This window comes from Anguilla rostrata, chromosome 3, assembly GCF_018555375.3.
Source record: "Anguilla rostrata isolate EN2019 chromosome 3, ASM1855537v3, whole genome shotgun sequence".
Taxonomy (NCBI): Eukaryota; Metazoa; Chordata; class Actinopteri; order Anguilliformes; family Anguillidae; genus Anguilla; species Anguilla rostrata.
Window position 1 is genome coordinate 40119274 of NC_057935.1, and position 13709 is coordinate 40132982.

The window sequence follows — 13709 nt, forward strand, 5'->3', positions numbered from 1 at the left end:
CCCAAGCCGATTCAGTCGTGGTACCTCACACAGTCAAATACATTTTCAGATGTATTCGCTACTATATAACAATGTGACTATAACTACCGGAGGAAACGAGTAAAATGAAGCATTTGATCCATTTTGAGCGTGCAGAACTTTTATGTTCACAAATTACTGTGAAACAAATGTTTGTTATTACATCTGCTGCTGCTTGCCCCTGGCACGGTGGAATGGCTTTTGAGGTGCTAATTAAGGGCCACAGATTTATTGCCCACAGAACACTCTATTTGTGCAGTGAATCGCAATTTTTCCAGCTGTTAACAAATAACCTGACTACAGTTTTCAGCATTCACATCTATCTGTCCATGAAAGTATTTAAATATTTTTGTTGTTGTTGTTGTTGTTGTTGTTGTTATTAGTAGTAATAGTAGTAGTAATAGTAGAATAAATAGTAAGCATTCATACAATGACAGCATGTTGTTTGAGCTTGTTGTATTTCAGGATGTTTGTGAGGTCACTAAAGTCAGAAGACATATCTGGAAATGGCACATGCTGTATCTGTAACAGCTGCAGATATTTGCTTTGTGCCTTTTGAAAATCTTCAGTCCTGTTTGCTGCCCTGAAGCAAAAACAGAGGTATTCCTTATAGAGTGAATTTTGAGCGTGCATTCTTTTCACATTTACTGATTCTTTATCAAGTTAACAGTGTGATAGCTTTTACTGCCCCCCAGTGGTCAGACTAATGTAGTACATCCCACTATGACATTGTTAGTAAGTGGTTTGGAATTATACATATATAGATGTCACAAAACATTAAAAGAGGAGGGTAGCGGGTTAACTAAGGTTACCTTGTGCTTCATACATGTATATAAAACAAATACAAGAAGAATCTAATTAATTGCACCCCCTCCCCTCCTCAAATTACTATATGCCTTGTTTTGCTGTTGGGGTGAATAAAAATGAGCCATCTCCTCAACCTGGCATTAAATTTCTGATCAATCTTTGAGCAAATCAAATGGCAAATCAAAATCCTGCCCAAACTGGAACCAGCTATGTAATTAATATTCTGATGACGGGTAAGGACAAGATGGACAGTATATCCAAGCTGCCATTACAAGGACATCACGTGTAAACTACGTAACTTGTCAAGAAAGAAGGATAACTAAGGGCAATGTAATTTATTGGCTTTGGAATTAGAATGAAAGTTCTGGGAAGAAAAAAAATACTTTGAGATATTTTACTTCTGTTTGTATGGTCACTCTGGAGGTACCAACATTACCCCGGTTCAGAAAAAGTTTTTTTTTTAACCTTTTTCTTTGTTTAAAAAATATGGATGCAGCTCTCTGCACTATGCATTACAACATAAACTGGTAAGGGCCCTGCTGTTTATGGATAAACGAGCAGCGCAGTCAAGGAGCAGTCAAACATGATTCTTCCATCTTTTTTGGTGCTGCATTTGTTCTGCAGCAAGTCCAGGATTCCCGCTCTAACGTCAGCGTTCAGCGACTGATGGAAATGGACCTGGTCTGTCATAAAGTCCAGAAGCTTCTCTCCCATTTCGTCTGCCTTATCGAAACACATTGTGATGTCCACAGTGTTGTGGAGGGCGTGCTCTTCGTATTTGAGTCCCAGCTCCTGAAGGCGGTCTTTGATGTCTCCGGCAGATAAGTAGTCGCTGAGAGACCTTTTACAAAGCTCTTCCTTGTAGGTCTTCCAGAGCGTGTTCCAGCCACTACTTGCTGAATATGAAAATGAATGACATATTTAATCATAATGCAGAAATACTGACATATAGACCAGTACCTAAGGACTATACGAGTTTCAATATTAATAAAAGGTAATGATACAATATGAACAATTCCTGTCTTCAAGAAGGATTTGTCACAAAAACATTACAATAAAATAACATAGAACTTCATGAATGTTATGTGTTTTATATGTCATATCATGATGCTGTTGTGCTGTGGACTACGGAGCATATTCATGATACGTTCTTTGCAACCATGCAAAACAATACTTTTTTTACCCACATTTATAACAGATAATGTCATAAATGTCAAATCGTGTAATAATTTGTCAAGTTATTACATTATTGGCTAATTTATTATGTTATAGAACTTTATTAAATTTTTGTTACATTATTAATTGTTACAAGAGCACAATCATTTTTGTATTTATAGTGAAAACAGTTCAGAATTTTTGTACTGTTTCTTACCTGCTTCATGGATAATCAAAAGCTTGCCTTTGTCTCTGAGCAGGCTATGGAAAAACTTGACGGTTGCTTTGAGGTCTGTTACATAGAACAGCATCTGTGGAAGATCATGATTGAGAGGAAAGAATACATCTTTGCTTTTTGGATCTTAGTGGAAGAGAAATGACAGCCTTTGGAAATCCAGGCATGGTCAAGATGATTGTCAAAAGCACAGGGTGCAACTTATTGCAGGCCTGGGCCCTGTCAGTTGCCAACTGACTAAGAGTCAGTAGTGGCAGGACAGTTGGTTTCATCCTTCCATGGGTAGGGTGGGATTAAGCTGGCCAGGGTTCTTCAGATTTCTGTGGCATGAGATCCTGTCTTGCATCTGCTCCTAATGACGTATCCTAATAACGTGCCCTATCACTGTATCAAAGATGTTTTTTTCTGGCCACAAACATATCTATATTCCACCAGCCTGGCTATGTGGCAATAAAAGTATCTTGTTTCTTGTACCTTGCAAATTGCAGGAAGCCCAAATTAAAGACATTTATTTATGTAGGCCCATTAAATTAAATAACATATTACCTGAATCATATGCACAAGGTCAAATCTCTTTGTTTCCTTCTTGTTTTTGACCATTGTCTCATACTCCGCACAGGTCATTGAATGCCAGTTGAAGGATAATTTCTGCAGGTTGGGAGTCTTGGCCACCAAAGCTATTAAACATGTCAGAATACAAAAACAAACCATTTGAGCTTAATTAAATAAAAAAGATATTTACGTTCATTGTGAAGAAATGCAAAAAAATAATGTGTTCATATGCATAGCCTCTATAAACACAATGTCACTGTGCAAACTGGCATAGATCAACTTGAAACTGAACTGTAACCCCTTGATGCCCCACCACCAGCCATTTTGAAGCTGACAGACTATTGGAAACTTCTAAAATATACCCCAATGCATCCAAAAACTGAAAACATATGCTAAAACTGAAAAATATTTAAAAAATCCAGAAAGTGAACTATCCCTTTGAGGACAAATCTTGACTGAGGGCTTTGTGTCTGTTTGTAACTTGTCTAACAAGTGCTACCTTTGAAGTTCTCATTCAGTTCGTGGCTGGGCTCCAGTACATCAGCATTGATGGATGTTCCTGGGACTTTTGTCTGCAGCACGGAGAGTATATGGGCATCCAGTTCACCTGAATAAAAATGTGCTTTTTTAGTTCTGAACAACATCTGCTGATGAAGAAATAGAGTGATTGGCTGCAGTGGGTGATCTCCTGTCTTACACATTTTAACAATATCACATCAGCACACGTATTATGAGAATAATGTGTATGAATTTAAGAAAATCTGCAAACGATGGTACCATTATCCTGTGAAATTATTCTTGTGTTCCGGACATTTAATCTGAAATGTATTTCCATTTTTAAGGGCATAGATAAAGATAATTTAAATTACCTCCTCCACTTCCAACACCAAGAACGTTCAGACTCTTTTTACCTTCTGCAATTCTACAAGACAAAGACATTTCGTAAAGTACGCTTTCATCATTTACAGTATCTAATTCTAAGTAAATTATGGAATTTCCAGAAATAGATTTTCCAATATTAAATATTTGTTAAATACAGGTGTTTACTATTATATTCCCTGCTACAGAAAGAAAAGTTCCCTCACACTCATCTCCCCTTTTGCCCCACATATGTAACATAGAACTTAAGTAAGCAGTTAAGAATGAAAAAGTGCACTACTGCCATTTTGAATCTAAAGAAACAGCTCAGCAACAAGACATTAATGCTCTACACATTCTAAGGCTGGAAACATACTTGAATTTTCTCGCTCTACATTTATGTGAAGTGGTTGTGTCCCAGTGGACATTGTTCACATACTCGTCTGCTTACTTTTTGTCTGACTGGAGGTTTAAAAGGTATATTCACCAGGGGGGCGGGTCAGGGCTTTCTTTTAAAAGATTCCGCCATCCTTCCTGGCTTCCTAGGATCTGTCACAGCACTAGGCACAAAATGTATACTGCCCCCACGGTTTACGCGGGGTAATGCACCTTGCAGACGAGTAAGGTTCATTTTTGAGGACGTGCACAAAGAACGCTCTGAATGACTGTAGGATACGCACGACAGCAATCTCGCGTACGCGTTTGCGTAACTTAAATCAAGCGTGATTCCAGGCTAGTACCGCAGCATAGATGTTTTCATTTACCTTGCAAATTCATCCGGGAGAATCCTGTCGATGAACTCACGTATAACCTTGTGTTCCTGAGAGCGTTGCAAGTACAACTGGAAGCCATCCACATACTGGCCTTCGTATCCCGCTTGAAGTGAATCCGTGGATGCCATGTCTGCAACTGTGAAAAACAAGAGAGAACCACCCTCTTTGAAAACCAACGTTCTCTATTCTCTGTGAACCTCTGTCTGAACCAGTGGACATACACTGCCGGGAAGGTTCCAGGAGTACACTTTAAAAATAACCTACCCACCTTTTTTTTTTAGCTGCGCAAACTGTGCTGTCCTCAGCTGCACCTCTGTCTATATAGTGGGCGTAACTAAGACTCTGATTATATAACCACAGCAAGGCGTGTCTTTTGGAGAGGTCAGCATTTTAGAATGCAAGGGAGTCACACAGCTGCTGTTTTTTTTAAGGTTTTTTTTTAGGTTGGGAAGCCCAACCCACCCCATCCATCCCAGCTCTCCTACGACCTTGGCACCATCCCAGGAGAGAAGAAAAGAAAGGAGGGGAGGGAATACAAATATTAAAGGGGGTAGGCATCTGGGGAACTCTGCTAACCAGTCTGTAGTGTCAAAAATTTTGCTGCCCTTACTCTTGATGATATTATAAGCGATTTCACAATCCTAGAAGTCTTAATAAAATCTTGCCAGTCTTAGCTCAGTCGGTTCATGCCCCCGCCACGACTCACAATAAGTGTGAGATTGTATTAAGATGGCTGCGTGTGTGCCTTTTCTTTTCTTGACCGTTCAGACAAAATCAAGCGTTTAATATAATCGTAAGCTTTTAGATTTGGCTCAAAAAGGTTTGTAAATGTCATAAACGCGATTTATAATCCTACACTTCCAACAGCCAACGAGTGCACTGTCTTTGTCTGACATCAGCACACCGGAGGAGGGCTAAGATTTAAAAAATACAAGCTTCCCGTAATATATATCACAGAACTTTCTAAGTACATCAGGCAATAACCTTACGTAGTGAGCTTTCTGAAATGTGGAGGATTAAGCTTTGCCTCCTATGCTTTACTAATGTTTACCTTTCATAAACTGGCTTTTTTTACTGTGAGCCTTTCGTAATCCTCTGTAACCTACGGTATAAATTGGAGGAGCTTCTAACATTATTGGTACATGTGCTGCTTGCCATGGACTACCAGAAAGACAAAGAAATGATGCATATTATAGCCACGCCCACAAATGTACATTGGACCACCAAAAAATTGTGCTCGCTGCTGTATGTGGCCAACCCACAGCACGTCTTGCAGGAACTTGACATTTTTTGTGCTTATAGTAAGCATGAGAAGAGACAAATGTTGCAGAGGCATACACTGTGCTGGCCACGCACTCTAATACTTGCCATAATGCATTTCATATTTTACACATTTTACTTCCTCTAAAGCTCATTTAATCTTCAAACTTTGCACACACATTCAAAATGTCATCTTGTTTCCACAGGACTCATCAAACATGGCAGGCCATCTTAACATGTGGCGCATACGCATTTTTCCTATTTCAAGCCAATCTCCTGATCTGAAGATCATATTAAGTTGACACTTTGTCAATGTTCCTAATGTTACCTTCCTACAGGTACTACACATTAAACATATCAGGTCACATGGTATGACAACTGTGGGCATGTACAGCACACTGGCCACGCCCTCTAAGATCCACCATTTTGCATTTCACATGATTTTTAGACATTCTGCTTAAACCGATGCTCATATAACCTTCAAACGATGCACATACATTCAAAACGTCTATGGTCTTTTTGCTTTTTTAATGTTTCAAAGATGTGTGGCACCTAACTTTGATTATGACTTCTGATTTCATAACTGGAGGGTTAAGAAAAGACTCATAAGACAGTCTTTGTACCCTGATGGTGTAATGCTTTTATTAAAAGAGCAATGATGAACTTTTTCTAGGTGTAGGGTCACTTTGGGAAAAGTTATCTTTGCATGCTGATAAATTAAATTTATGGGATGTTAAACTCAGATTAACAATTTATGAATTGTGCGCAACAGGCTGAATCAGGTCATGCATGGATCATGGGGAGGAAGTCCAGTGCCATCTAAAATGTATTACAGCTGAACGTGAAATTTTGTTAATGATCTTAATGTCTCTGGACATAGTGTATAATTTGAAGGTATCTGGCAAATCATATACATGAGATCATTGGCAAAATGATGCAAACCAATCAATTAACAAGTTGTTCACAGGGGTGATAATTTAAAAGGGGGGATAGATCATGTTAGGTAGAGCCAGGCCTCCAGAGCTTTTGGACCTTTGTAATGAGCTTTTTTAAAAAAAAATTCTGTGATGTCCTGAAATGTCCTTTAGATAGATTAACCTCTTTAGCAGGCAGTGAGTCTGCTACTTTGGTTGTGCAGGGAAATGATTTATCGGTGTGGTTTTGTTGCCATGTCATGAGCTTATGACTGTTTTGTACTGTATCGTACAATTTCTTGTTTTTTTATTTTTATTAGAATCTCTTGTCTGTTAAACTTGTCTGTTAAACTCAAGGTCCCACTAGCCAGGAAAAATGGGTACAAGAAGTCCTTTGTGCCCTCTGCTGTGGCCATTCTAAACAGAGACATAATAAAATAACCCCCCGGCCACCCCCCCCTCCACTGCACATGAGCATTGCTGCTGCTGAAAATGTATTTTATGTATTTTAGCTGTTTTTTTACTGTCTGTTTTTAAAAACAGCCAGAATGCTGAAGGCAAATTTCCATTTCATGTGAATGTAATGGACAATAAAGTTTTCTTGTCTTATCTTAGATAACAGGTAAAATGTGCAGATTACAGAAAGCATATAAACCCAACTACAGTATGTTGCCAGTTCAGAACTCCGATCTTTTGCCATCAATATTCATTCTATGCTGTAGAGATATTAAATCACCATGGCCACAACTGGAAACAAATCATTTGTAATTAAAGTTAAAATTAGATTTCAATTTTAAAAGTCAGATGTGAATTTATATGTTAATATATGTTAATATATTATAAAACAATTTTAGTCTGCTGCCATACAAATGCCAATGTAAAAATATTATTTTGTGTTAGTACATTCATTTTGCTTTACTCAATGTCGGTGTAGTATAATGGGTAAGGAACTGGTCTTGTCACCTAAAGGTCATGGGTTTGATTCCTGGGTAGGATGCTGACGTTGATTGGGCCCTTACCAATGAATTTGTTTTCACCTATTATTGGGTGAATTGACCCCAATATTATCGTGCATCCTAAACTATTTATCACCATTTTCACTTGTCCTTAGAGGAGCTTGCACTTGTCAACCCCTAGGTTGAGTCCATTCTTAAAGCCTCTCAAACGTACCATCTAAATAAGAACTGTGTCCTTGGATGCGCAGATATTGTGTTAATGATTACAATGGGCCTCATTCACCAACCGTTCTTAAGAAGAATTTTCTTCTTAAAACCCACTTATGCAGTTTTCACGAAGATTCTGACATTCACCAATGTTTTCTTATTTGGGACTTGTTCTTAGGTAAGAACAGAATCTACGCACACTCAAGAGCACACTTACGCACATTTGAGTGCTGTAAGTTTGTGCAAAATAATTGGTTATTGCGTTTTCTTCAATTCTGCAGTTGTATAATATTATTTTTAATATTATTTTAGGATTTAAATTACAATAATATTTTTATCATTCATAATACTTTTTAAATAATTATTTTCATGATTTTACAAAGCATTAAGGTGCCAGGTTCCGCCTCAGAAGGTGGTTGCCTCAGTGGGAGTTCATCTGTAAATAAATGATAAAAATCAAACCATTGTAGTGGCCTTTTATTTTGGGGGGTTTCAATTACGCAATGTTTTGTCTATAGTGCAAAAGCAAATGTTTAAATTTTGAATACAAACTAAGCACTTAAGTAACACTTTTTAAACACAAGGACATGTTGAAGAAGAGAACACTTATTCAGAGGCGTCACCGCACCGGGTGACACCATCAGAGGGGGGTGACACCAAAATGACTGGCAATAAATTGCAGTGTGCAGTGTTTTGTGCAGCGACGGGTTTACTCCGATGCAGTTTTCTGCCGGTCGATTTCATTAGCGGTATTAATGTGATGACAATCGCTTTGTCTTTTGAATGCATAACATGCAATTCCTTGCGCCCACTCCCACCAGCATTTTATTATTTTTTTTGTCTCAGATTTGACATCAAACCATTTTTTTTTTCTTCATCAGTTGTGCGCCCTTCTCTGGATACAGCGTTCACTAAACGAGTAATAGCATCTCATGCATCTTTTTTGTGTTATTTTATATCCACTACTGACGCTACTAAATATGACAGTTTGTTTGCTGTTCACTTCCTGCAACAATACCTCCACTTCAGAACTACTTAAGTTTTTCTTACGTTTGGACACAATGGGATTCATCAATTTAAGAACACATGTACGAACAATTCTGCGGTTTAAGAACACGTCGTGAATCTGACGTAGACTTTTCTTAGGACCTTTCTCAAGAACAAATTTAAGAAAAGACTTAATAAGATATTGGTGAATGAGGCCCAATGTATTATACAGCACTGTGAAAAAGTATTAGCCTCCTTCCTAATTTCCTCAGTTAATGTGTATTTGTCCCAGTTTCAGTTTCAGATCTTTAGACACAATGTAATATTAGACAACGGGAAACCAAATAAACACAAAACACATTTTTAAAAATGATTATTTCTTTCATTTACTGAAAAACATTTTGAAACACTCATATCACCCATGTGAAAAAAAGTAATTGCCCCTTAAAAGTAATAACTGGTTGCACCACCTTTAGCAGCAATAGCTGTGGCCAAATGTTTCATAATCAGTCTTTCACATTGCTGTGGAGAAATGTTAGCCCATTCTTCTTTGCAGAACTGCTTTATTCGTATGAAATAAAAATTGTTATGTTTTGCTGCTTGTTTCTGGTGTTGCCATAGTATCTATATTGGATTCAAGTCAGGACTTTAAAGTCAAGTCGAGTCAAATCAAGTGAAGACCCTCTTTGTCTCAGGTTCCCTTTGTCTAATATTGCGATTTGTCAAAAAATCTGAAACCATTCAGTATGACAAATATGCAATAATAGAGGAAATCTGGAAAGGGTAAATACTTTTTTTCACAGCGCTGTAGATGAGTTGTACTTTATACAGATACAGTCTGGAACTCAAGTTAATGATTGTATTGTACTTTGTAGTGCTTCTCAGGACACCGGTTCAAAGTGGAAGTATGTGGAATTCTTTAAGTAATTTAAGTTTTCAATCATAGTCTTCAATGTATATCAGCACTGTTGATTTACTGTAACTGGTAACATTGTGACATTAAAAATAAAAGTCACAGAATGCATTTGCTTGGATTATGCCTCACTATATGTATGGATTTGAGTTTTTGAGTCTTTGAGGTGACCACATATTAAGATACCGAGTGAAAGATAACATGGAAAAATTATGGGATACAGGCCCATGTGGTTTGTTTCTGTGAAACACATTTGTGCAAGACAGTTGTAACTTGTTATCTTGTTGATTGAAATAATTTGGCACACGAATAGTTTTCAATGGAATTGTATTTTTTCCCTTTTTTCCTTTTTTCTACTGATGTGCAGTACCAGTCAAAAGTTTGGACACACCTGCTTAAACCAGTTTTTTCATTAAAGCTTTTTTCATTAAAAATGCTTTAAACTGTATAAACTTGTCTATAAACACTTAATATTAATAAATGTACTTATATAAGTAGATAATCATAAGTGAATTGCATTCAAAAGTTTAATTTTTAAATTAAAATGGAAATCTTGTAAGCTCACATTCAAAATGCATGGGATTTATTCCTACATCAGTTTCACCCTTCCACCCTCCATTGGAAATATATTCTACTGCATGTTGTGCAAATGATGTAGGAATATACCCCATGCATTTTGAAATATGGCAGGTGGTCTTTATTTTTTTAAATATGAAAAATTCTACAGGTCCTGGAGCACCTGTTAAGATAGATGTGATCATGAACACCAATACATACTAAGATATTTAAATAACAAAACAATTCACCCCCCCCCCCCCAATGAGTTTACAGGATTTCCATTTTCATTTAAAAATCATTTTGAATGCAATCCACTTAAGATTATCTGCTTATATAAGTACATATATCATATAATTAAATATTAAGTGTTCATAGACAAGTTTATACAGTTTAAATCATTTTTAATCATGAAAAAACTGGTTTAAGCAAGTGTGTCCAAACTTTTGACTGGTACTGTATATAATATATGTGTTGTGTTTGTTCACGAAGTATAGACCTACACAAATCATAGTTTGTGTATTAATATGCACATACAAAAAAATGCCTGTCAAATAAACACTGAAACCAAGGTAATGAGCAAAAGTTTGTTGCACTTGGTAAAATATGACATGATAATATCTTGGCTGTTGTGGTTTAAGTAATCTCATTTTGATCCTGTTGTTAGCAACATGATAAACAAAGTGATTTGCCATTTAGATTTTTTGGAAGACATCCCAGAAAACCATATGCTGAGGAGTAGGGCCTGCTGTCGTGTGTGCCCCTCCCTAGACGAGATGGCCTGAGAGGGGGCGTACTTTCTAATTACGTCCAAGGGGGCATTGTGGGCGGGTGGGTGGGATGGGTTTGGGGGTTGTGATTGCAGACTCAGGGGGATTTCACCGACTGTCATAAATGCAATGTGTTCCATTTTTCTTTCTCCTTCCACTACTTTGCCCCCGACCCCACCACCGATATGGAGTTGCCATCTATGTTGCGTATGCCTAAATACGGCTTTGTTGAGGAGGCAACACACGAAAGCTTGATTTGTGCTGTATCATGGATAGAAGAGCTTTTTCAAAAACATTTTTCGACATCTCCCACAATACTGGTCCTCAGCATTAAGTCCTGGTCTGCAGCACTCCTATGCTTCATTTAGAACAAATAAAAGAACTGTAGCCAAATATAGCAAATCTTACTTTAATACATAACACTGAATACAAAATTGTTAAATCTGACATAAATGTGCATGTTTTCACGCATTAATATAGGTACAATTGATCCACTTCCCGTAAGATATATCCTTTATTTTCATGAGATAGAAAAGCTTAGTTCAGTGTTGCCTGAACATTTAACCTTTCCCCAAATGTTGCTCGGTCACCTGCCCTCCCCTGAAACATGTTTGGCATTGCCTGTGGAACCAGCTCCAAACCAGTTTGTGCTCTGCCCTTGGACCATGATCATTTCCACACACCCCTTTTGAAGTACAAACGTAGAGTAACTCTATCTCTCCTTATCAGTGTAATATCTATTCACAGCCCTCTGCCCTCCTCTCTCCAGTCTATCTGGACTTTCACTCGTATCCACTTGAAAGATACACATTCCTCAGTTTGCTTATTGCCTTTATTTGGACTGAACTTATTAATTCCCTCCAGATTGTATTGTGGGTCTGTGAAGACTAAATGTTGCCGGAATGTTCTTGATATTACAGCCTGAAAGACATGATTTAGAAATGAGAGAATAATGATATCTGCAAACATATTCTTAAACATTTTTATAGTGGCCCCATTTTCATTGTCCTTACATACGACTGGTGTTGGCGTCATTCCACATCAGGTGTTAAGCTACCATAAGGTATGGTCAACTGCATTCTGTTAATAAGCAATAGGTTTATACATAAGGTGGTGCCAGCATGTAATCTCTGAACTGTCACACAAACCTGTTTGCAGTTCACAGGGGCCACCTCCACAGCTCAGTCCAGTAGGGATGTGAACTACAAACAGCCACTAAACTGTTGTGCCAGAGATAATAATACAAAAGAAGCTTAGAAAGCATTTACAGAGATGGGTGTAAAATTAGCACCCATCTTTGAAAATTCTTTTGAGATGACTTAAAACCTGGTGATGGTGTGGCGCAGTCTAAAAGGCAGCTTTCATAGTTAAAAAGGGGGAAGACATCGCTAATGTGTTAGACATGCAAGAGAGTGCATCTTCCATAAATTATTCATCATTTCAGGTACACTTTATGACAAAGGCCACTGTAAACTTGCCCTCTGTAATTTGTTTTCTGCTATAATTTAAGTTGGCTATTTGCAGTCAAATATTTGGACAACTCCAGTAATCGAGTGACTTTGATAATTACCATTCATTTGTAATGGTCCAATTCTATTGATTCAGATAATGTAGTGTTCCAAGAAATGCTGAAGAGGTACAATACTGTGCAAAAGTCTTAGGCACCCTACATTTTTAAATATAATATACAGTATATATTTGGTCTTAGATGGTTATTTTTTGTTTTCTCCATTAGTGTGTCAGTAGAAAAGAGCAAATTTGAGATTTCCAAACATGAATTTTCCAAAAAATGAAATTTTACAGATACATTTTTGTATTTTGTTAAATAAAGTAATATTTTAAGTAACAGGCTACTTTTCAGATAGAAACTTGATCACGGGTCTCTGGGATTACCTGGAGAGCCAGAAGCAAGCGAAACAGCCAAAATCTGCAGAAGGATTGTGGCAAGTTCTCCAAAATGCTTGGAACAACCCACCAGCCGATTTTCTTATAAAACTGCCAGACAGTGTACCTAAGAGAATTGATGTAGTTTTAAAGGCGAAGGGTGGTCACACCAAACATTAATTTTATTTAGTTTTTAACTATTTACTGCTCTTTTTATATTATTTTTTTCTTGATATTTATAACCTTTCATTTCATTATTTTTGAAAGCATCTTAGCTGTATAGCATTTTTTTTTTTACAGGTGCCTAAGACTTTTGCACAGTACTGTATATTTGCCAGTCATTCAACCAATCTCATCAGTGGCTGAATGATTATCTTTTTTATTAGCTATTATTATTCACTCACCATTATTTATGCACTAAATTAAAAATAATCCCTTGTAAAATGGCTGAAAGGTTTCCAGTTAATGCTATTGGATTGTTGTGTGCTCAACTTCCAATCCATGTGCAAAACTAGCCTTTTGCTGTATTTGTACATTCAAAGATAACTTGACAAGTCAACATCCATTTTTGAGTTTTTAGCAAAGAAGATGTTTTGCAACTAAAAACATAACATATGATTGTACTTGTGACCTGTACTCAGTTGTGGCTGTGCAGATACTTTCGTGAATCAGTTGTTAATATTTTCTTGAATACAGTTTATAGCTATTGCCAGCTTGAACTGTACTTTTCTTAGTGGATCTACCCACTGAGTGTTAGGAGCTGCTTGAAATGTCTGCTCCACATTGACAGTTGTTGGTGTAAGGAAGTCACAGAAACAGATTTTTTTTCTCTGCACTACATAGAAAACACTTTAAACAAACAAAG

At 37.3% G+C, this 13709-nt stretch overlaps 1 protein-coding gene across 2 annotated transcripts; it reads right to left on the minus strand.

The window, feature by feature from the left end:
• Nucleotides 1-659: 659 nt before the first annotated feature.
• Nucleotides 660-4773, minus strand: LOC135250830 (histamine N-methyltransferase-like). Of its 2 annotated transcripts, XM_064327590.1 has the most exons (7): nucleotides 4667-4773; nucleotides 4390-4534; nucleotides 3637-3689; nucleotides 3267-3374; nucleotides 2762-2892; nucleotides 2198-2291; nucleotides 660-1721 (listed from the first exon to the last, which is right to left on the minus strand). In XM_064327590.1, exons 2-7 carry the CDS (start codon nucleotides 4524-4526, stop codon nucleotides 1369-1371), a joined length of 876 nt encoding a protein of 291 aa, XP_064183660.1. In that variant the 5' UTR covers nucleotides 4527-4534; nucleotides 4667-4773; the 3' UTR covers nucleotides 660-1368. The 2 variants fall into 2 exon arrangements, with proteins under 2 accessions (XP_064183660.1, XP_064183659.1); XM_064327589.1 differs by lacking the exon at nucleotides 4667-4773 and having other exon boundaries at nucleotides 4390-4626.
• Between the last annotated feature and the right edge of the window lie 8936 nt (nucleotides 4774-13709).

Excerpts from the sequence above, each read along its gene's own strand:
- LOC135250830 (XM_064327590.1), bottom strand. The coding sequence starts at position 4,526 with ATGGCATCCACGGATTCACTTCAAGCGGGATACGAAGGCCAGTATGTG. Across the intron at positions 3,375-3,636 it reads TGGTGTTGGAAGTGGAGGAG|GTGAACTGGATGCCCATATA; the intron begins GTAATTTAAATT and ends ATTTTTATTCAG. Across the intron at positions 2,893-3,266 it reads ACTGAATGAGAACTTCAAAG|CTTTGGTGGCCAAGACTCCC; the intron begins GTAGCACTTGTT and ends CATGTTTAATAG.